Below are 22,044 nucleotides of genomic sequence, written 5' to 3' on the forward strand. Positions count from 1 at the left end.
TAGTGGTGTGGTTGTGTTTGTGATTATGCAGATTTAGGGGCTCCTGATGGTATTGCCTATGACTGGATCAATAAAAGGATTTACTATAGCGACTATATCAACCAGACCATCAACTCCATGGCTGTGGACGGGTCTCAGAGGTCCATCATCGCACGTGTACCCAGACCGAGGGCCATAATGCTGGATCCATGTAGGGGGTAAGACTGGGCAAACGAAACAAGAATGTGAACAGTTCCACGCCTAAAGCTCTCACTCAATATCTTCTATAAGTATTTACTGTAGCATGTATACCATTGTTGATTTGACAATGGGATGATGATTTATACCCTTGTGTTTCACAGATATATGTATTGGACGGACTGGGGTTCCAATGCGAAGATTGAGCGTGCTACTTTAGGGGGCAACTTCAGGACAGAGCTTGTGAACAGCAGCCTTGTGTGGCCTAATGGACTGACCCTGGACTATGAAGAACAGAGATTGTACTGGGCAGACGCCAGCCTGTAAGACTTTCTAATACCTCTCCACTCAGAAGTCTATAACTGTCAGTTCAGACCTTGATAGAAAATCTGTTCTCTATCAAACACTGTACTTAATGTATGCTAGATTTAGCTTTATTGGCATACACAGGCCAGGTTAGTTTCTGGTGATTCTAATGCTATGCACTGTGTGTTTCTTCTGCGTTTCCAGACAGAAGATTGAGCGTTGCTCTCTCACTGGGGCCAATCGGGAGGTCATTGTCAGCACAGCCATCTACCCCTTTGCCATGACCATGTTCGGCCAGTACATCTATTGGACTGACTGGAACACTCGCAGTATCTACCGTGCTAACAAGCATGACGGCTCTGACCTGAAGGTGATGGTCCAGAACCTTCCATCCAGGCCCATGGACGTCCATGTGCTGGCCAACAGCAAGCAGCAGCAGTGTAACAGCCCCTGCCAACAGTTTAACGGAGGCTGTAGCCATATCTGTACCCCAGGTACTGGCAGCGTAACCCTGTAAACCTGTGCGAATGGTGTTATTTTATTTTTGGGATGTTTATGTTTTGTAGCTCTCATACAGCCATCCGTGTCACTCTTTCTAGGACCCCAGGGTGCCGAGTGTCATTGTCCGTCAGAGGGGCGTTGGTACCTGTCTGACAACAAGCACTGTATAGTTGACAACGGGACCCGTTGCCAGACGGGCCAGTTCACCTGTATGAACGGACGCTGTATCCGCGCTCAGTGGAAGTGTGACAATGACAACGATTGCGGTGATGGCAGTGATGAGCTGGAGAGAGTCTGTGGTATGGTGCCTAGTAGAACCTGTGTTGTGTCTCTTTCGTAGAAATGTGTTGTTTGTCTTATTCATCTAGGAATGTCTTGTCATGCTAATGAGATGATTTTGCATGTCTAGATGTAATGCATAGCTGAATGTTAATGATTTACCAGTGATTTTGCTCTTTGTCAGTGCTTTATCAGCCCCTAGTCCAGAGTTATGTGTTTAGATGTTAGTATATGTCCTCCGTGGTTTGTGTTTGGTGATGGCTCTCTCTGTTGTACAGTGATTGGTACATCTACTCTGTCTCTGTCTCTCTCTCTTTCTCTCTCTCTCTCTCTCTCTCTCTCTCTCTCTCTCTCTCTCTCTTTCTCTCTCTCTCTCTCTCTGCCACTAACATGGTGCCTCTAACCAAGTTTCTGTTTCTCACTGCAACAACTCTCTTTTTCAGGATCCAAGAATGATTTCAACCCTTTTGGTGTGTATGCTTGCTTTTCACTAATCTAATCTAACCATGGTGATGCTTGTTCTCTTGTAACAACCACATACTAACCAATAAAACAATGTACTTGTATCTTGCATGCAGTCCCTCAAGTGGCATCATTTATTGCCCTGTCAGGTAAAGTCAATATCTACCAGTTTGCTCACGTTCACCTGATCTCTCACCCCATTGCCTAGAGCTTGGTCTGATTGGTGGTGTTTGGTTCTGATTGGCAGCCTTTGTCACCTGCGAGCCCACTGTGTTTACCTGTGGGAATGGTCGCTGTGTGCCCTACCACTACCGCTGTGACCACTACAATGACTGTGGGGACAACAGTGACGAGGTAGGGTGTTTGTTCCGGCCCTGCGACCCCAACTCTGAGTTCACCTGCAACAACGGTCGCTGTATCGCCAAGGACTACGTCTGCAATGGCATCAACAACTGCTATGACAATGGCACGTCGGACGAGCAAAACTGTCGTAAGTCTACTGCTCACAACATGACTTGGTCACTTAAACCAGAAATATTTGTTCATGGGTTAGAGGAGTGTCTATGTTAAAGAAAGATGGGAGATGGGAGTTTTAGAAATGTGAGGTCTTTGTTGTCAAAAACACAAATATTTCAACCCTTCTTCTCAGCGGAGCGGACCTGTCAGCCAGACCACACTAAGTGCCATACCAACAACATCTGTATCCCACGCTCATACCTGTGTGATGGGGATAACGACTGTGGGGACATGAGTGACGAGAGCCCTACACACTGTGGTGAGTCCCCTAGGGCAACAATGGGTATGCTCCGACAGAGAAAGAGATCCTGTGGTCCCCTCTTTATGACTGATATATGAAATGACCATAAGCCTGTCTCCCTGCAGCCACCTCCACATGTTCCCAGAGTGAGTTCCGCTGCTCCAGCGGTCGCTGTATCCCATCCCACTGGTACTGTGACGGAGGGACTGACTGTGCTGATGAGTCTGATGAGCCCTCCTCCTGCAGTGAGTACTACATACACCCCTCTCTTAGTAAAGGTGGAATTGGTGTGTGAGCATGTGTAGATTTTGAAGTGTTACCAAATTGTGTTTGTGTGTGTTTGTGTGCATGCGTGCATGCTTCTGCGTGTGTGTGTGTGTGTGTGTGTGTGCAGCATGGGTGACGTGTGTGTGTGAGTCAGTGGTGTATGCCTTTGTTGGGGATGTGGTCAGTCAGGCCTCCTATTGTCTGCAGCATTCCTCCATGGTGACGCCCCCCAGTCTTCCCTGACAAACACTGGCCCTCCTCCTTCCTTTGTTGCAGGAGAGTTACAGAGGCTGACTTTAGCTTTTGTTTGAATAGATCACCACAGATGGGAATCCAGAGTTGCCATGACTATTTTGATCGCCTCATCACTATTGTTTTGGTTCAGCCATTCACTAATTTTTCTCATTGACCATTTTAAAACCAATTAGCAAGGACACAATGTATTTTGTGTTGTGCATAATAGTATAATTATAACATAACTTACTTTTTCTTACTGATGGATAAATGATTGACTTACTTAGACAAATGTATTTGTTCTAAGTCGCTTTGGATAAAGGCGTCTGCTATATGCCAAAAAAGTCCAAATGTAAATGAATTCAAGTATTATTTGACACTATGGATTGGACAGTATAAATGGTTGGGTTGACGTGCCCTTTCCTCTCTCCAGCCACCCTGGTGAGAACCTGCAACACAAATCAGTTCCGCTGTGACGACGGCAGGTGCATCGGCTCTTCCTGGATCTGTGACGGGGACAATGACTGTGGAGACATGAGTGACGAGGACCAGAGACACAACTGTGGTGAGTGTCTTCTCTCTCTTACCCCCCTCTCCCCCCTCCCCCGTCCACCCCTCCACCCCCTCCCTCGTCAGGAAACGTCAGGATGCCTGCCAGCCAGAGGGGGTCGAAAAAGAGAGAGGGAGAGAGAGACTAGACTGACGTCTTTGGCTCCTGTTGAAGGTCTCCAGCCAGAGTCTAAGGAGCTCGCATTCCTGATTTCCTCCTGCCTCACTCGTTACTTTGTGCCTGTCTCAGCCTCCTGGCTGCCTGGCTCAGGGTGGATCAAGACCCTTATGTCATGCCTCACCAATGTGTGGTGCTAACAATAAGGAGAAAATGGCCTGGACACACCACTGTCCTCTGCATGAGTCTCACTTCAAACAATGGGGATCAATCACATTAGGTGGACAGGAAACTCCTCGGCTAGAAGTCGTGGAAATACAGTTAGGAATGCTAGAAATGCAGAAAATGTGAGGGGGTTTATGGAGGCATCATCAGATGTAATTGGGTGTAATTTTCTGTCCCCTCTGGTTTGCAGCCAATCGTACATGCTCAGCCACAGATTTCACCTGTGTGAACAACCAGCCGCCACAGCGGAAGTGCATCCCTCATGATTGGGTGTGTGACGGTGATGCGGACTGTGCAGATGCGCTGGATGAGCACCAGAATTGCACCCGAAGGTCCTGTGGCATCAATGAGTTCAGCTGCAGCAACGGCCTGTGCATACGCAGCTCTTATAGGTATGAGAACATGGAACTGGTAGCTTTCACCAGGAAAAAACAGCACAAACACAAAAGTGACGTTCATCGTAGAAATAATATTCAACTGAAAAGCACACTGATTGACAGCTATGCAAGTCAGATTAATTCAGTTCATCGTTGTTGTGTACTGGAGATTGTCAGGTCGTGTGTCAATCTTGGCACTACAGCGCCCCCCGGTGTACAAAGAAGCACACTGAGTGAATGTTGTTTTTGGTGGCAGGTGTGACAGGCGTAATGACTGTGGTGACAGTAGTGATGAGCAGGGATGTACCTACCAGCCGTGCCAGCAGCACCAGTTCACCTGCCAGAATGGACGCTGTGTGTCCCACGACTTCATCTGTGACGGCGACAATGACTGCGGGGACGAGTCTGACGAGCTGGACCGCCTGTGCCACACGGCAGCTCCAACCTGCGCCCCCGGCCAGTTCAGGTGTGACAACGGGCACTGTATCCCCCGGAGCAACGTGTGTGACAGGACTGACGACTGCTCTGATAACAGCGACGAGAAGGGCTGTGGTGAGTGATTACAATCAAGAGCTACAAGATGTGCCATTCAGTAAGACAAAAATAAAAACAATAATATAAAACACTAATAATAGTAATAATAATATTAATAATAAAAAACACTTATAGTAGACAAGTGAAACAAATTGTCAGTTGTGTTCCTCAAATTAGTTTTTGTTCATTTAAATTGTTTTGTGTCCAACTTCTCAAAAGATGCATATTTTCAGAACACGTTAGAAAAGAGTCTTGGTGTTACACAATACTAACAACGTATTTTTTTACTGTTCACTACTATGTTATTATTTAGGTGTACCCGTTAATCGTCAACTAAACTGTAAACTCTCACTGTAAACATTTGTCCTGGCTGCAGGTATTAATGAATGCACAGACCCCTCCATGCACCACTGTGACCACAACTGCACCGACACACCCACCAGCTTCATCTGCACCTGTCGCCCTGGCTACCGCCTCATGTCCGACAACAAGACGTGCGACGACGTCAACGAGTGTGCCGAGACACCTAGCGTGTGCAGCCAGGTGTGTGAGAACACTGTCGGTTCCTACGTGTGTAAGTGCGCCCCCGGGTTCCTCCGAGAACCAGACGGTCGTACTTGTCGCCAGAACAGCAACATCACGCCTTACCTAATCTTCAGCAACCGTTACTACCTGAGGAACCTGTCTACAGACGGTGAGGACTACTCACTCATCCTACAGGGCCTCACCAGTGTGGTAGCCATGGACTTTGACCGCGTGGAGAAGCGCCTGTACTGGATTGATGTTAGCCGCAGGGTGATCGAAAGGATGTTCTACAACGGCACTAACAGGGAGACGGTGGTGAACGGGATACTGCACGGGGAGGGACTGGCTGTTGATTGGGTGGCCAGGAAGCTCTACTGGGTGGACAGCTTCCTGGACTGCCTCAAAGTGTCGGAGCTGGACGGACGGTTTGTCAGAAAGCTGGCAGAACACTGTGTGGACGGGAATAATACCTACTGTTTTGAAAACCCCAGGGCCATTGTAGTTCATCCAAAATACGGGTGAGTAGATTCCTTCCAATTATCATTATGTTGTTAAATGAATAGGCAAACCTCTTATGGATAGATGTAATTGATTCTTACTTAATTGGATATGGCCAGGTTTCTGAAGCATTCTTAACTTGTGTTGTGGTTCTTGTCAGGTATGTCTACTGGACAGACTGGGGGGACAAAGCCTTTATTGGTCGTGTTGGAACAGATGGAAACAACAAGACAGCCATCATCACTACCAAGATTGAGTGGCCCAATGGCATCACTATTGACTACACTAACGACATGCTGTACTGGTCTGACGCACATCTCAACTACATAGAGTAAGATACATACAATCATGCTCTGTTACAATGCTCTAGATGTATTGGCCTTTAACTTTTATTACTACTACTACCCTGTCTGTACTCTGTCTGTCTGACTTTCTGTCTGTAAATTCTGTAAAGTGTCCTTGGGTTTGTGAAAGGCTCTATATAAAACCAATATATTATTATTATTATTATTATTATTACCCTACAACTTCTTCTTTAACCCTACTTCCACTCCTACTCCTACTACTGTCCTACTACTACTATTACTACTACTACTACTACTACTACTACTACTACTACTACTACTACTACTACTACTGCTGCTACTACTAATACTACTAATACTAACTACTACTACTAATACCACTGCTGCTGCTACTACTACTACTACTACTACTACTACTACTACTACTACTAATACCACTGCTACTACTACTACTACTACTAATACCACTGCTACTACTACTACTACTACTACTACTACTACTGCTACTCCTACTTACTACTGATACTAATACTAACTACTACTACTACAACTACTACTACTACTACTACTACTACTACTAATAATAATAATAATAATAATAATAATAATAATAATAATAATAATAATAATAATAATAATAATAATAATAATACTAACTACTACTACTGATACTACTGCTACTACTCCTTCTACTCCTGTAACCCTACTACTCCTCTGCTCCTTTAGGTACTCTGACCTGGAGGGATACCACAGACACACAGTGTATGACGGGGTGCTGCCCCATCCATTTGCCCTGACTGTGTTTGAGGAGACAGTGTACTGGACTGACTGGAACACCCGCACCGTGGAGAAAGGAAACAAGTACGATGGCACGGGCCGCCAGTCTCTGGTCAACACCACACACCGCCCCTTCGACATCCACGTGTGCCATCCCTACAGACAGCCCATTGGTGAGTCCCAGAGCCAGTGGTAATCTGAGTATCCTGTCTTCAAGAGCACTCTCTTTAGTGTCATATTCCTTCCCCTCACTCAGATTGGCATCACCTCTTCATACAGGCATTTCCTGCTACTTAAGTCCATTTAAGTGTTTACTTGCGGTGAAACAATGCCATGCCTGTGTGTATGTTTGCCCCGCTGGAGTGAATAGGGGTCGTTTGACTGATTCTTTGACCCCCCCCACCCTCTCCCACAGTGACCAACCCCTGTGCCGTGAACAACGGAGGCTGCTCCCACCTGTGTCTGATCCGTGACGGAGGGCGGGGTCACACCTGTGAATGCCCAGACCACTTCCTGACTGTCCAGCTGGGGGGCGTGGCTCGCTGCCTGCCCATGTGCACCAGCACTCAGTACAGATGTGCGGACAATGAACGGTGAGAAAGTTTAGTTGTACACTCATTGCCTTTATAGCCTATAAGCTGTGATGTTAATGAGTTGTTGGTGAGCCCTAAACAGTATTACCCCCCCACACACACACACACACACAGTTGCATCCCTATCTGGTGGAAGTGTGATGGCCAGAGGGACTGCAGAGATGGCTCTGATGAGCCCTCCACATGCCCCAGTCGCCACTGCCGGCTAGGCCAGTTCCAGTGCAACGATGGCAACTGCACCAGTCCACACTTCCTGTGCAACAGCAACCAGGACTGCCATGATGGCTCTGACGAAGACCCTGTGCTCTGTGGTGGGTAGAGCATTTAGAATTTAGCATTCACATTTGAGTTTTAGCACTTGAAATGGTATTTACTGTATGAAATACACTAAAAGTACAGTCCAATGCCATCCATGTTGATTTTCCTTGGTCTTAGTTTTTTAAAGTACAAGGATAGGTTTATGCTGTTCCGTAGATCTAATCAACTGTTCTCTCTGTGCAGCCACCCACCAGTGTGAGACTCACCAGTGGCAGTGCACCAATAAGAGGTGCATCCCAGAGTCGTGGCAGTGTGACGGGGAGGACGACTGTGGGGACGGTTCTGACGAGGAGCCCGCCCACTGCTCCAGCAGGACCTGCAGACCCGGCCAGTTCAAATGCCGGAACGGACGCTGTATCCCCCAGAACTGGAAATGTGACGTAGACGATGACTGTGGCGACAACTCTGACGAGCCGCTGGAGGAGTGCAGTGAGTGAAACACACACATACACACACACACACACACACACACACACACACTCGCTTCCTCAGCTATTCTTCTTTTATCGTTGACGTCCGTGCTCTTCTTACAGTGGGGCCGTCTTACCGCTGTGACAACCACACCGAGTTCGACTGCAAGACCAACTACCGCTGTGTGCCACTGTGGTCTCTGTGCAACGGCCACGACGACTGTAGAGACGACAGTGACGAGCAGACCTGCGGTGAGTCTAGTTCACAACAACACCGGCGCACCTGACATACAGTAAATCATCCAGCTCAACTCCGTGGCACTGAATGAGAAGGGTTTGTAATAGAGACCAATGTGTGTTGAGAGAGAGTGAATGAGGGGCTATTAGCCAACACCCTCACCCTCCAGTGGAACATTACTGAGAGTGGAAGTGGAAGGTGCTGATGGAAAGGGTCTCACCACTCCCCCTCATATTCACCTACCCCTGAGAGAAGGCTCAGGATTTATGGGCTGTGCGTGTGTGCGTGTGTGCGCACACTCAATGGTTTTTAGGGCAAGGTTCACACACTGCACTCTTTGTGCTGTGCTCGATACACACACACACACACACACACACACACACACACACACACACCAGCCCTAGCCCTCCCATCTCTTATCAGAGGCCCTCACTCCATTAGTGCCATCCCCACGCAGGAGGGGAGATCCACACTAATCTGGCTGTAAGAATGCAGCGGCCGGGCCAGGTGGAGGGCCAGCACCAGTACTATCTCTAACCCCCAGCACTGTGTGGTAGAGACAGCTCAGCCCAGCTCTCCTCCTCTCCACCTCTCCACCTCTCCTCTCCTATAGACCTGGCATAGCTCAGAGCTCATCCATTCGAGGCATGCTGATACTCTACTCCAGGGGTCGGCAATAGGCGGCCCGCGGGCCATTGCTGGCCCATCACCAATAATATTTGGCCCAGCAGAATATTTGGAGAATCCACTTTTTTTTTTTTTTTTTTTTTTTTTTTTACTACAATATCCGACCGACAGTCCCACATATAGCGCCTATAATGTCCGAATAGAGAATCTACCTCCACCTGAATAATGCTTATTGTACTTTTATCCATGTTGAGAGTGAATGACACAGGGACAGACAATCAGGCAGCGGGGTGCACCGAAGCGCACTGACGCTGAACCCCTCATAGTGAATCATAAGTAGGTGGACAACGTGTAGTGCTGAAATAGCCGTGTGTGGTTTGAAAAAAATAACACCAGCTCAGTAAATAATTCAAACGTAATGTTTACGTATATGTGACTGCAACACACATATGAACAGTAACAAAGCAAATTCAGTTTAATATTCTGAAAAACATTGACAACAAAATCGGTGAAAAAAAGAAAAGAAAGAAAAGTAATCCGCTTATGCGAGGGGTGGTGGTGCATAGGCCTATGCTCCTGAAACGACAGAGCAAACACGCTATTAGGGATAATAATTACAATGAGCCATTCATTCAAAATATACAAAATACAATTAGGTTATTAAATACAATAACGACAGGCTTGGTACTCACTTAATGTGAAAAGTGGTATCTCCCATCGGTCAGTATTTGCTTGATATCTGGTTATATGGACGTCACTTTAATCCGCAGGCAGTTCTCAAGTTTTTTTTTGCATCAATCGATTCCTCTCGTGCGTCTTTATCACATTCATTGAGGAAAAGGACGACTCGCATGTATAGAAAGGGAACATTGTGAGCACGGAAGATGTGAGTCTCACAACGGCTTTGCGTTGATGAAACCAGGTAGGATGAACATTATAGTTCGCTGTCCATTCCTCTTTAAATGCCCTGTTTTCACCGTCAACTTTCCTCTTTACACCTTTGGAGAGTGACATGATGTTTCTCTTGCTAGTTAGCAGGTTAAATGTTTAGCTAACTTCACCCGGCAGGCAAACAACCAATCCAATAATAATGTGACCTTGTCTGGGAGGAGGGGGGAATTATTCAGAATGAAAGTATGTTAAATAATTATTAGAATAAGCTAGGCTGCGCTACATCGTCAGTCCACACATTTATTATTCAAAACTATGGAAAAGGGTGAAACTACGTTTCAACGTTGTTGAGAATCACAACACAAACTTGCTAGTCAAGCCAAAATACTGCAACGTAATGGATTGGACTGCTACCTAGTTAACTACAACACTACTTTACATTGTTACCTAGTTAACTACAACACTACTTTACATTGTTACCTAGTTAACTACAACACTACTTTACATTGTTACCTAGTTAACTACAACACTACTTTACATTGTTACCTAGTTAACTACAACACTACTTTACATTGTTACCTAGTTAACTAGAACACTACTTTACATTGTTACCTAGTTAACTAGAACACTACTTTACATTGTTACCTAGTTAACTAGAACACTACTTTACATTGTTACCTAGTTAACTACAACACTACTTTACATTGTTACCTAGTTAACTACAACACTACTTTACATTGTTACCTAGTTAACTAGAACACTACTTTACATTGTTACCTAGTTAACTACAACACTACTTTACATTGTTACCTAGTTAACTACAACACTACTTTACATTGTTAGCAGGCTCACAAAACAAGCTGTGTTAGTTGACTAGCGATGTGTACATTTTTCGAAAGAAAAGTCAAAGCATTAGAATGTGTCACATTTTTTAACAATCAATTACTTATGAATGAATTAATGGAATGAATGAATGGTCTTTATTGTCATTGCTACAGTACAGGTACCAAACAACGAAATTTAGGAGGGGTGGCTCCCCTGGTGTTAGAAAAAAAAAAAAAAAAAAAAAAAAAAAAGTTCGGGCCCGCCATCTAGTGGCTCAAAAAAAAAATGGCCCGAGGCCAAACCTAATTGCCGACCCCTGCTCTACTCCCTCCACATGATCACTTCTGCTTTAATTAAAAAACCAGGGGGCACCACCTCACTTCAAAGCTCTGTGGTCTAGTTATCATCATTGTTATATTAAATAGCGTGATGCACAGTGTTCAAGAATTTCTCATTAATCTGGTCGTGTCTGGCTGTGTAAAAAAAAAAAAAAGTGTAAATGGTGTGTTTGTGCGTGTCTGTCTGTCTGTCTGTCTGTCTATGACAGTGAGTCATAACGCTGTGTTTGCCCCGTTCCAGACGAGGTGACCTGTAACCCTCTTGGGGATTTCCGCTGTGACAACCACCAGTGCATCCCCCTGCGCTGGAGGTGTGACGGGGACAACGACTGTGGGGACAACTCAGACGAGCGCAGCTGCAGTGAGTTCTGCCCTACATTAAATAAATATCAGCCCATTATGTGACAGCAGCTGGTGAAACCGGGAACAAGTTGCCAAACCAATCAAAATATTCAGACTTTCATTCTGAAGAATGTAAATAAATGTCAACGTTGTTGAAAATCAATGATACACTCGCTAGTCGAGCCAAAACATTGCAATGCAATGGATTCGGTGAGTACCGTAATCCCCACTACTCTACACTAACTAGGTGTGTGCCATTGATTTTCGACAACGTTGACATTTATTTACACTTTTCAGAATAACAGTCTGAACGGTCTGTCGGTTGCTGACGTGTTCCCGGTTTCACCAGCTGCTGTCACATATAAGCCAATAAAGACACTTTATTACTGAGTTCAGGGTTGAAACACTGGGGTCAGAAACTGTTGTTGGACATGACCCTAACATGACCCATACATTAGTTTGTGTGGCTTGGTCAGACTGGGACTTACGAGGACAGGTCTTTTGTGCCTCCTGTGAAAACTCCCCCTTCTGTTCCAATCACACCTAACTAAGAAGGCTGGCTACTTTCTACAGTTGGTTACAGTTTTTTACAGTATGAGTCTCTGCCCGGCATCTCTAGTGGCGGATTCCGTTCCATTCTTATAGCAGTGCCACAGTGAGTCATTCACATGAAATAGGGGCGTTGATGGCAAAGAATGGGCCTGTTATTGTTTTATCAGATAACAAAGTGCTCTTGTAAAAGACTTCACACTTCTCTCCTCGGCCTCAGTGTCAGTGTGCAGCAGGCTTATCAGCTGGTAGAGAAACGACCTGTCCTCAGCATGTCAGGGCCTGGGAGTGAGGGAGGCTGTCCACCTCTGCCCTGGAGAATTTAAACAACTCTGAGATACATGTCAGCTAATGAGGATAATGGGAGTGCTTCAAAGGAGGACCAACGTCTCTCACTAAATCACTATGTTGTATGATGAAACCCTAGCGCCACTCCCCTTGTAACTGCTTTGGTAATGCACAGGCAGAACAACCTGGGACAAATTCCATGAACTCACCACAGAAAAATGGCTGGACGGTTGCTTGTTTTGACATATTTTGGATTTGTAGTTTTATCATCTATCATCTATCATTGTATCTTTGGAATCTTGATATATATCAAATATCAAATAGTACAGTTATATTGTAGTGTCCACTGTCAGTGCTGTCTCCATAATAGTGTGAACTACGACCATGATAATAATAACGTAATATGCTCTAATGCAGTAATAATTCCTAAGATCCTGTTTTTGTGTGTATACCTCCTTAGGCCCGCGTGTGTGCACCGAGAGCGAGTTTCGCTGCGATAATCTGCACTGCATTCCCGACCGCTGGGTCTGTGACCATGACAACGACTGTGAGGACAACTCGGATGAAAGGGACTGTGGTGAGTGGAGGCTCTTTGTTTTGGCTGTGGCTTCTGGTGGTTATTTGTGTGTGATGTTGGGCAGCGCTAAACAAAGAAGCAATAAAATGTCCCCTTTTGAGTCACTGGATAGACAGACAGGACCACCAAGATTCATTTATTTAGTTTACTGGAGAATATGGTGGTCCCTACAATGCCTCTTTTTAGAGAATAAATAGAATACATTCTATTCTATTCTGGTGACTGTAGATGTTTACTCACAGTAGGGATGGACGGTTTCCAATTATTGAAACCGAAAAACCGTCAGAGAGTAAAACCGCGGTTTTCCGGTTAACCGAAAAATACAGTAAAAAAAAAAAAAGAAAAAAAAAAAAGAAAAAAAAAGAGCGCCAATTTCAAATAATTGAGCCCTACTGCTACAATACACTCATGTCGAACACCATTAAAACACCGTAAGCACAGTCACAACACATTTAGGCTACTTAGTTTCACAAATATAAGTGGAAAGGCAGACTTTTGTAAGCTACACCATACATGAAAACACATGAACACTTAACACACCAGCTCCGCTGATCCAGGGTGCACGCCTGCACGGAAGATCATCTCTTGGAACAGCGTCTTCATTGAATGAACTGCTTTCTCAATATCTTGGTTCTTAGACAAAGTTTCAGCTGCTGCTCAATGTATTTAAATATTTGAATACTGCTCAATAATCACTGAAATATTAGACTTAGAATTATGCAGTGAACATACTTAAAGCTTTTCATAAAAACCACATGCCGCGAGACTGACTCGTCCTGAACTGTCGTAAGTCAATCAACAAAGAATGCCCCATCAAAATAAAAGTGCCCATGGTAGAGCTGTCAAAATAGAGCTTTCAAAATAAATGTACTAATACAGATAGAGATAAATACAGAACTACCTTTGCGTCACTAAGTGACCGCGTATCTTCTGAGACATGCGTTCTGTCATCACTTTCAGTAGCGCCTTCACACACAGTGGCGCTGTGCACAAACACTCTTGATCCGTATAGCTCTTGTTTTATTATATTGTGGTTTAGTAAATACTGCACTTGGAGTTACATTCAATGCATGATTTGTGCTATAGAACATAAATATAGTTTGATTGATTGATTGATATCAAATCAAATCACATTTTATTTCTATAGCGCATTTCTCACAAAAGTGACCCAATGCGCTTTACAGAGAGCAGCGAAAATGATCTTATTAAATGTAAGCGAGTAATTGTAAAAAACCTTTCCTATCTACCAATAACTGAAGGCAACTATCTTTCCCATAGAGTGATTCGTTACCCTTAAATATAATCCCAATTAGATATTAATCCTCAGTTATTCTTCACAACTGACCAAACCTCTCACTCATTGCGCGGCAGATTCAGACTGTATCATTGTTATTTTCACACACGACAAACATGTGACATGTTCCAGTTTTATTCTTATTCTATTTTATTCTTCTAAAAATAAAAATAAAAAATAAAAAAAAAAACGGTTTCAGACGGTTTTGATAAAAAACCGTTTCTATTTTTATAAACCCCGGTTTTCGGTTTAACCGAAAAACCGTCCATCCCTAACTCACAGTAGTCATGAACACAAGGTCAGAATCTGAGATACCTCACTATGTGGCATGAATAAAAATGTGTGGAAATTCAAATTAGGTTGTGATGGCATTTCACAAAGCATTTTTGAGCCATTATAATGTTTATAATGTTTAAATGTCGATGATACATTGTGTGCTGGCTTGTCTTTTGTTGCAGAGCTTCGGACCTGTCACCCTGGCTACTTCCAGTGTGGTAGTGGACACTGTATAGCCGACCGCTTCAAATGTGACGGCAACGCTGACTGCTTGGACTACACAGACGAGATATCATGTCGTGAGTGTCACTCATCTCTTCTATTCATTATGTGTTGAGCTGACATCAAATGAATGAATGATGAATGGTCTTTATTGTCATTGATATAGTACAGGTACCAAACAACGAAATTTGGGAGGGGGGGCTCCCCTGGTGCTAGGAAAAAAAAACTAAAAACAAGAAGGGAAAAGAGCTGGTTTACATAAATAAAGGCTATGTACACTATCCACTATACTATACTATACAAATAAAACACTGTGCTGTACTCTATGCTATGCTATATCTATTCTAACATTTCCTATCTCTGAACCTTATACAATACAATACTCCTTTAAGATAAACCCATATCTTTCTGTCCAAAAACCCCCAGTATTTTTCAGAGAAATCATCAACCTACGATAGTAACAGATTTGAGTGTGACTTGTAACGGACAATATGTTTCTTGTCCACAGCAACCCGCTACCCCAATGGGACTTACTGCCCTCCGCTCCAGTTTGAGTGTAGGAACCATGTGTGTGTACAGCCCTACTGGAAGTGTGACGGGGACGACGACTGTGGAGACGACTCAGATGAGGAGCTCCACCTCTGCTGTAAGACCCCTGGCACAGATCCCTCTTCCTATACCAAACTCACATTTGAACCCAAATACTATATAAATCAGGAACATTTCATAATAGTTACACCATTTACATGGATGAAGGTCGTAGTCTTTATCCTTCGGTCACATATTGCCATCGTCTGATGGATCTGCCTGGATACATCTCCGTCTTCTCTCCTCAGTGGACATCCCGTGTGATCCTCCGTTCCGTTTCCGCTGTGACAACAACCGCTGCATCTACAGCCATGAGCTGTGCAACTCTGTGGACGACTGTGGTGACGGTACTGATGAGAGACAGGAGCATTGTGAGTGTGGGCCAATCGCAAGTGCTGAGGTGTTGTATTGAGACTAGACAATAGTACAAATATAGGCCGTCATTGTATTTATATTACAGTAGCTCATTAGCAATTTACTGTCACTATTCTATAAATATATATTATAATTGAAGTATCCTTCTCTCTGACAATATTGACCCCTGTAACTTCCTTTGAATTGACATTTTTGTCTGTTACAGGCCAGACTCCCACACACGGTCCCTGCTCAGCTGATGAGTTCAAATGCAGCAACAGCCAGTGTATCCCTCTGCAATATGCCTGTGACGACTATGACGACTGTGGAGACCACTCTGATGAGCTGGGCTGCAGTAAGTACCCCGACCACCTCAGTCTTCACTCAATCATAAACCTTTCTGTAAGGCTAAGCCAAGCAGATCTTTGTATAGTACTCCAAGTAACATACAGTAAGTCAGTGAAGATTCATGTCAATATTGTCAAAAACAGTATAATAGGGGCGGCTGTGGCTCAGGAGGTAGAGCTGGCATCTAATGCTCGCAAGGTCACAAAGTCGGCGGTTCGATCGCCAGCTCCTCCTGTCCACGTGTCGAGGTGTCCTTGGGCAAGACACTGAACCCCAAATTGCTCCCAATGAGCGGGCCGGCACCTTGCATGGTAGCTTGCTGCCATTGGTGTGTGAGTGTGTGTGTGAATGGGTGAATGAGAGGCCATTGTAAAGCGCTTTGGAATAAGGCGCTATATAAGTGCAGTCCATTTACCATTTAGTATATCATCATATAGTGTACTGTATATTCCACCTGCTCTCCTCAGACCATGGCAGTGGACGCACTTGCAGTGAGAACATCTGTGAACACAACTGTACAGACCTGGCCGAGGGAGGAGGGTTCCTGTGTTCCTGCAGGCCGGGGTACAAACCCATTGAGACTGACAGGAACACCTGTCAAGGTACAGTACAGTCAATAGATGCTAGAACATCACACACATCAAACAGATCTTGTCGAATCACCAGGCTGATTCTTATGCGCTATGCTAGAAGTGTTGCTATAGTTTCTCTGCTTGCTGTATGTTATAATCTGCCTCTCTCTCTCTCTCTGTCTCTCTGTCTCTCTCTCTTTCTCTTTCTCTTTCTCTCTTTCTCTCAATCTCTCTTTTTCCTTCGGCTGTGTGTTTATCATCAGACGTGAATGAGTGTGAGGTGTATGGGACGTGTCCACAAGAGTGTAAGAACTCCAAGGGAAGCTACGAGTGTTTCTGTGCCCAGGGCTTCAGATCTGTCAGTGAGCAGCACGGCATGGAGTGTGCTGCTGAGGGTAAGAGCCGAGTGTCACTGTGGGAGATGAATCACTAAGATTTTTTATGCATCTGCCTGTCTCTCATCTGTTCTTGAGTTGGTTGCACACCATCTCTAAACATGCCATTTCTTCATACACTACTTTGTACGTTATACATTTTTACCATTTAGCAGACGCTTTTATCCAAAGATAGGGATAAAGATTACAGGGGCAGTCTCCCTGGAGTAACTTAGGGCTGAGTGCCTTACTCAAGGGCACACTAGTGGTGGTGTTCCCAGGTGGGATTTGAACTCATGACCTTCTGATCACCAGTCCAACTCACTCTCCTAGCCGCTACGTTTCATCATGTTGATGGTCTCTATCTCCACTTTAGGCAACCCACCAGTGCTGCTCCTGCCTGACAATGTGCGTATCCGCCGTTTCAACCTGTCTACTGAGCAGTACTCTGACTACGTAGACAATGCAGAGCACATCCAGGCTCTGGACTACCTGTGGGATCCAGAGGACAACGGTCTCAGTAAGACTACTCTACTCGTTCACTCTCACTGTTTGGCTTTTGTGAAGCTAGCATTCTGGAGGGATATAATGATTGGGAAGATCACTAATAGAAGCTATATATGACTTTATTGTCCTCTTGTGATCTTAGGTATTGTGTACTGGACGGTTCTGGGTCGAGGCTCTCAGTTTGGAGCCATTAAACGGGCCTACATGACCACATTCAATGACAACGGCAACAACCCGGTGAAAGAGGTGGATCTGAACTTGAGATACATCGCCAATCCTGACGGCATTGCCGTGGACTGGATTGGAGGGTACTTTACACCACCTTGCTTATTGTCATTTAGTTTTTGAATATGCTTCCTAGTTGTATTCTTACACCTTTTTTCCTTTTGTTTTCCAGTCACATTTACTGGACAGATGCTGGGACCAATCGAATTGAAGTGGCCAAGCTAGATGGCCGTTACAGGAAGTGGTTGATCCACGCTGACCTTGACCAGCCAGCTGCTATTGTCGTCAACCCAGCACTCGGGTATGAGACTTATCAACTACAGTAATATGGAGACATGTTATTTGCTAAAAAGAACACTTGAGGTATATACAGTCCAGGGTTTCCGTTAACCGGTAATTACCGGTCTTTGTCCGATAAAATCTGTTGAAGTCCGACATATTTAAACCTCTTCGGTCATATTGTCCGGTGAAAATAACCGCTAAACACAGTAGCCCATTCGGCGGTAACCCGCCCCATCTGGCAACCCTGTCTCTCAACGGCGCGAGTACCGTAGTTTAGTCAGTTACCGTAATTTAGTTTGATCTAGTCTAAATAAAACCACTGCAGTGACCGGAGTCAAGGTTATTGTTCTGCGTGTTTTGGATGTGCTAGAGCACAGTGAATGACCACCGAGGGCCGTGAGATGCGTCTAGTAAAGGACGCTAGCGGCCATCTCAACCCCGTTCATTGATTGAGCCTGCCGTGCCCGTTCCAGCCCTGAGTCGGGAGAAGTACTACGGGAGTAGTGCGCTACTATCGACAACCTGGGCTACTGGTACCATTAGATTAGGATTGATTAGATTAGGTTGACAATACCACACTACATTTGAGTTTAGGGATATCAATGTTATATATTTGTGTATGTTTTATCTTTATGTATTAAATGTTATAATTGTTTCACATTTGAGACCTGTCTTCCCCCACTCAGTTATTCAGTCGGTGTCCATCATTTTAGTCTATCTATAGTGTTAGAGTTTAATTTGTGCCACTAAGGTGAAATAGTCCACGGGTGTGTATCCCCCCCGATACATCCTCCCCATTCTCATACTCCCGAGTCCGAGAAAGTATGATTTGACAGGCAGCTAGACTTAATGCCTTCCCAATCAGCGAGACGTGGTTATAGAAATTACGTAGTTTTATTGATAAAAAGGGTAAAACTGGAAAGAGAATATAAAAAACTTACATTACTGTCGTGAAACTATTTAACACACTTCAGTTAACGTAATGTCCGTTCATTGATCGATCGACGCAGTCCGTTCAAATAGCCATCAAAAGCTAAACTAGGCATACTTAAAATTACCAATTACATACTCAAATCCCATTAATGCAATTGAAATAAACATCTTAAAGTAGCATACAGTCGTAATTCAAAGTAGCAAAGGTGACTAGGCTGCCCAGTGTGGCGCGCGTGCAGCCCTGGACATATTATGCCATAGCGCATGCGAATCATGAAAGCCTATATTATTATATAGTTCGCGATCTAATCGTATCGGATGAGAAATGGACATTAAATGGCCTATATAGGCTACACAACAGCTAATCACCGCGACAAACACCTATATTATATTCTAATATGATGACCGGAATTTTTCCCGTTTGTCCGACAAATTGAAATCTTCCCGGACACGTTGACCGGCACCAAATTTTTCTAACGGAAACCCTGATACAGTCTCAACTGTAACAGGATATTGTGGAATGATTTCCAGGAAATAAAATGTAATAACAGCCAAGAAGAATACTCACTGTCTGCGTAGCCTTGAATGGTCTGTATAAACGTTCCGATACAAACAAAGACTAAAACCCTTTGTCCTGCCTCTGTGCTTATTGTATTTCCCAGAACCATGTACTGGACTGACTGGGGCAGGAGACCCAGGATCGAGTCGGCCTGGATGGATGGGCAGCACAGGCAGGTTCTGCTGGACGAGGACCTGGGCTGGCCCACAGGCCTGGCTCTGGACTACCTGAACGGAGACAGGATCTACTGGTGTGACTCTAAAGAGAACATCATCGAGTCCATGAGACCAGACGGCACAGAGAGGAAGATCGTCATATCTGGAGGTCTCACACTGATGTGTTTATTAGATGCTGCTAAATGCTGATGAATATCCATTGTAACTTATTAACTACCTAAATAGTAAGATGTCATACAATATGCATTTTCAAACCCTTGTATCATATGGAGCCTTACTGAATGTGTCATTGTCTGTTTCAGATATTGGTAATCCCTACAGCCTGGATGTCTTTGAGGGGCATGTGTACTGGACAACCAAGGAGCGAGGTGAAGTGTGGAAGACTGATAAGTTTGGGAAGGGGGACAAAGTGAAGGTGCTGACCATCAACCCTTGGCTGACTCAAGTTCGCATCTACCAGGAGCACAGACACAACCACTCAGGTCAGTGTGATATATCAGTGTGATATAACACTTTCACCCAATCCCAAATCAACCACCCTCCTCCATCGCCTATGTACCTGGGAAGATCTGAGAGGTGTGAGCAACATGGTGAAAATGACAAATCCCATCGTCAAAGGACAGGAGCAAGAGTTGTCAATTCGGGATTGGACATTTAGTTTTCTTGTATCTAGTGCTTATTTGGTATTGACAGGTCCACTCTTGTCCCTATCACAGTGCCCAACCCTTGTAAGGATGTGTGCAGCCACCTTTGTCTGCTTCGACCGGGAGGATACACCTGCACCTGCCCTCAAGGCTCCTCCCTGGTTGGCTTTAACCCCAACGAATGTGACGCAGGTATGGTGAATTACATCATTCATCACTCCCATGTCGGCTGCTAACTGTCTCACAACCCAGATATCATATGAATCATATATCCATATGCATGGCTGCTCCAGTGTTGTCGTGTGGTGTCGTGTTGATGTTGTGTTGACATTGTGTTGACGTTGTGTTGACATTGTGTTGACGTTGTGTTGACATTGGTGTGTACATGGCTTTCACTCCTGCAGCCATCGAGGCTCCAGTCTTAATGCCCCTTGCATGCAGATGCATGAACGGAGGGTCGTGCTACTCTGACGAGGGGGGTCTACCCAAGTGCAAGTGAGTTCCACAGCTGTCAGGAAGTCGACGCGTTATCATGTCTGTATATCATTGACCACTCCAGCCGCAAGCCATGCTGATTTTTGGCTCCACCAGGGAAAAACATGAGGTTTTGTGCCTATTATACAGGTGTCCGTATGGCTACGCAGGCAGTTACTGTGAGATGGGGAAGTCGAGGGGCGCCCCTGCAGGAACAGGTAAAGAACAAGCTTATTGGAAAGTCTGCACTGCAATATGTTACTGCTCTCCAGATCGCTTAACTACAGTATCAGTCCTTTTTGTTTTACCAGTTAATGACACAGTTTTTCTATATCATTATCCAGGTTGAGATAGTAATATGTAACAGAGTTTGTCCTCACACTGTTGTTGTCTCACAAGTCATTAGACTGCGACCTCTGCATTTCTTATGGCTCAGCAAATACTAAAGCAGTTTTTCTCCCCAGTAAATAATTATCATAACACGTTAATTTCTAGCGTTATTTCAGTAAACTAATGGCTCACCTGCATGTCATTTAACAGTAGTGATGATGTTTTTCTTTGGACCCGATATATTATATATACACGTAGGTAAACATTTTCTGGAACTAATGATATGTCTGGCATCTTTGTCATCAGCAATTGCCGTGCTGTTAACAGTGATTATCATCCTGGTTACCGGAGCATTGGCGGTTGGGGTCTTCCTTAACTACAAACGCACTGGCTCCTTCATCCCTTCCTTGCCCAAGCTACCCAGGTACTTTTCGTCTTTGACCTGATTTCATCCATCTCTGATTGCCTTTCTCAAATGAGAACCTCATATTGAAATTAATACACTGTTAACATCTCTATATGAGGAGCCATTGGTAGTGTAAAAAGCAGCTCTAATGAGAGTCCTCTTCTCTTCCAGCCTGAGCAGCCTGGTGAAGTCTGGTGACACAGGGAACGGGGTGACGTTCCGCTCGGGTGATAATGTCACCATGGATCTGGGACCTCCGTCTATTGGGGTGTCATTCATTGACAGGGCCATGCAGCTGGTAGGAACTAGATGATGTCCTTTTAGCACTTAGTGGTGTTACTGTCCGGTCTACCTGCACCATCAGCAATTTAATCCTTATCCTTTGGACCTCTGAAATCTATTAGTTCTGTTAATAAATGTCAAATGATTATGAACCATCTGCTAGGGTTGCTGTGCTTTGCAGTCAGTGATTCCTGAAGTGAAGCACAAACTGCAGGTCACTGAGGGTTTAGTTAGTGTTTGAGAAACATGTTTAGATTAGATTAGATTCAACTTTATTGAAAGTACGAAATACAGTTAAGCATCTAACCAGA

General features: G+C 44.6%; 1 protein-coding gene across 1 annotated transcript in view; it reads left to right on the forward strand.

Annotated features, from left to right (window-relative positions):
• lrp2a (low density lipoprotein receptor-related protein 2a) overlaps positions 1-22,044 on the forward strand; it is a gene marked incomplete at both ends in the record, with an annotated part of 52,448 nt that overhangs the window by 28,998 nt on the left and 1,406 nt on the right. Inside the window, 36 exons of the mRNA XM_080537269.1 lie at positions 32-197; positions 342-500; positions 688-977; positions 1,083-1,295; positions 1,842-1,874; positions 1,973-2,215; positions 2,375-2,500; positions 2,608-2,727; positions 3,417-3,548; positions 4,066-4,267; positions 4,509-4,804; positions 5,163-5,829; positions 5,970-6,140; positions 6,841-7,064; positions 7,307-7,484; positions 7,599-7,795; positions 7,986-8,231; positions 8,336-8,464; positions 11,373-11,492; positions 12,771-12,887; positions 14,640-14,756; positions 15,188-15,325; positions 15,516-15,638; positions 15,848-15,976; positions 16,437-16,571; positions 16,805-16,936; positions 17,292-17,435; positions 17,565-17,730; positions 17,820-17,948; positions 19,525-19,745; positions 19,900-20,079; positions 20,314-20,433; positions 20,646-20,736; positions 20,866-20,933; positions 21,352-21,469; positions 21,623-21,749. Of these exons, the coding sequence (XP_080393395.1) occupies positions 32-197; positions 342-500; positions 688-977; positions 1,083-1,295; positions 1,842-1,874; positions 1,973-2,215; positions 2,375-2,500; positions 2,608-2,727; positions 3,417-3,548; positions 4,066-4,267; positions 4,509-4,804; positions 5,163-5,829; positions 5,970-6,140; positions 6,841-7,064; positions 7,307-7,484; positions 7,599-7,795; positions 7,986-8,231; positions 8,336-8,464; positions 11,373-11,492; positions 12,771-12,887; positions 14,640-14,756; positions 15,188-15,325; positions 15,516-15,638; positions 15,848-15,976; positions 16,437-16,571; positions 16,805-16,936; positions 17,292-17,435; positions 17,565-17,730; positions 17,820-17,948; positions 19,525-19,745; positions 19,900-20,079; positions 20,314-20,433; positions 20,646-20,736; positions 20,866-20,933; positions 21,352-21,469; positions 21,623-21,749 (6,167 nt within the window). The remainder of the gene's footprint in view (positions 1-31; positions 198-341; positions 501-687; positions 978-1,082; positions 1,296-1,841; positions 1,875-1,972; positions 2,216-2,374; positions 2,501-2,607; positions 2,728-3,416; positions 3,549-4,065; positions 4,268-4,508; positions 4,805-5,162; positions 5,830-5,969; positions 6,141-6,840; positions 7,065-7,306; positions 7,485-7,598; positions 7,796-7,985; positions 8,232-8,335; positions 8,465-11,372; positions 11,493-12,770; positions 12,888-14,639; positions 14,757-15,187; positions 15,326-15,515; positions 15,639-15,847; positions 15,977-16,436; positions 16,572-16,804; positions 16,937-17,291; positions 17,436-17,564; positions 17,731-17,819; positions 17,949-19,524; positions 19,746-19,899; positions 20,080-20,313; positions 20,434-20,645; positions 20,737-20,865; positions 20,934-21,351; positions 21,470-21,622; positions 21,750-22,044) is intronic.

Source organism: Nansenia antarctica, assembly GCF_963989245.1.
Source record: "Nansenia antarctica genome assembly, chromosome: 7".
Taxonomy (NCBI): domain Eukaryota; kingdom Metazoa; phylum Chordata; class Actinopteri; order Argentiniformes; family Microstomatidae; genus Nansenia; species Nansenia antarctica.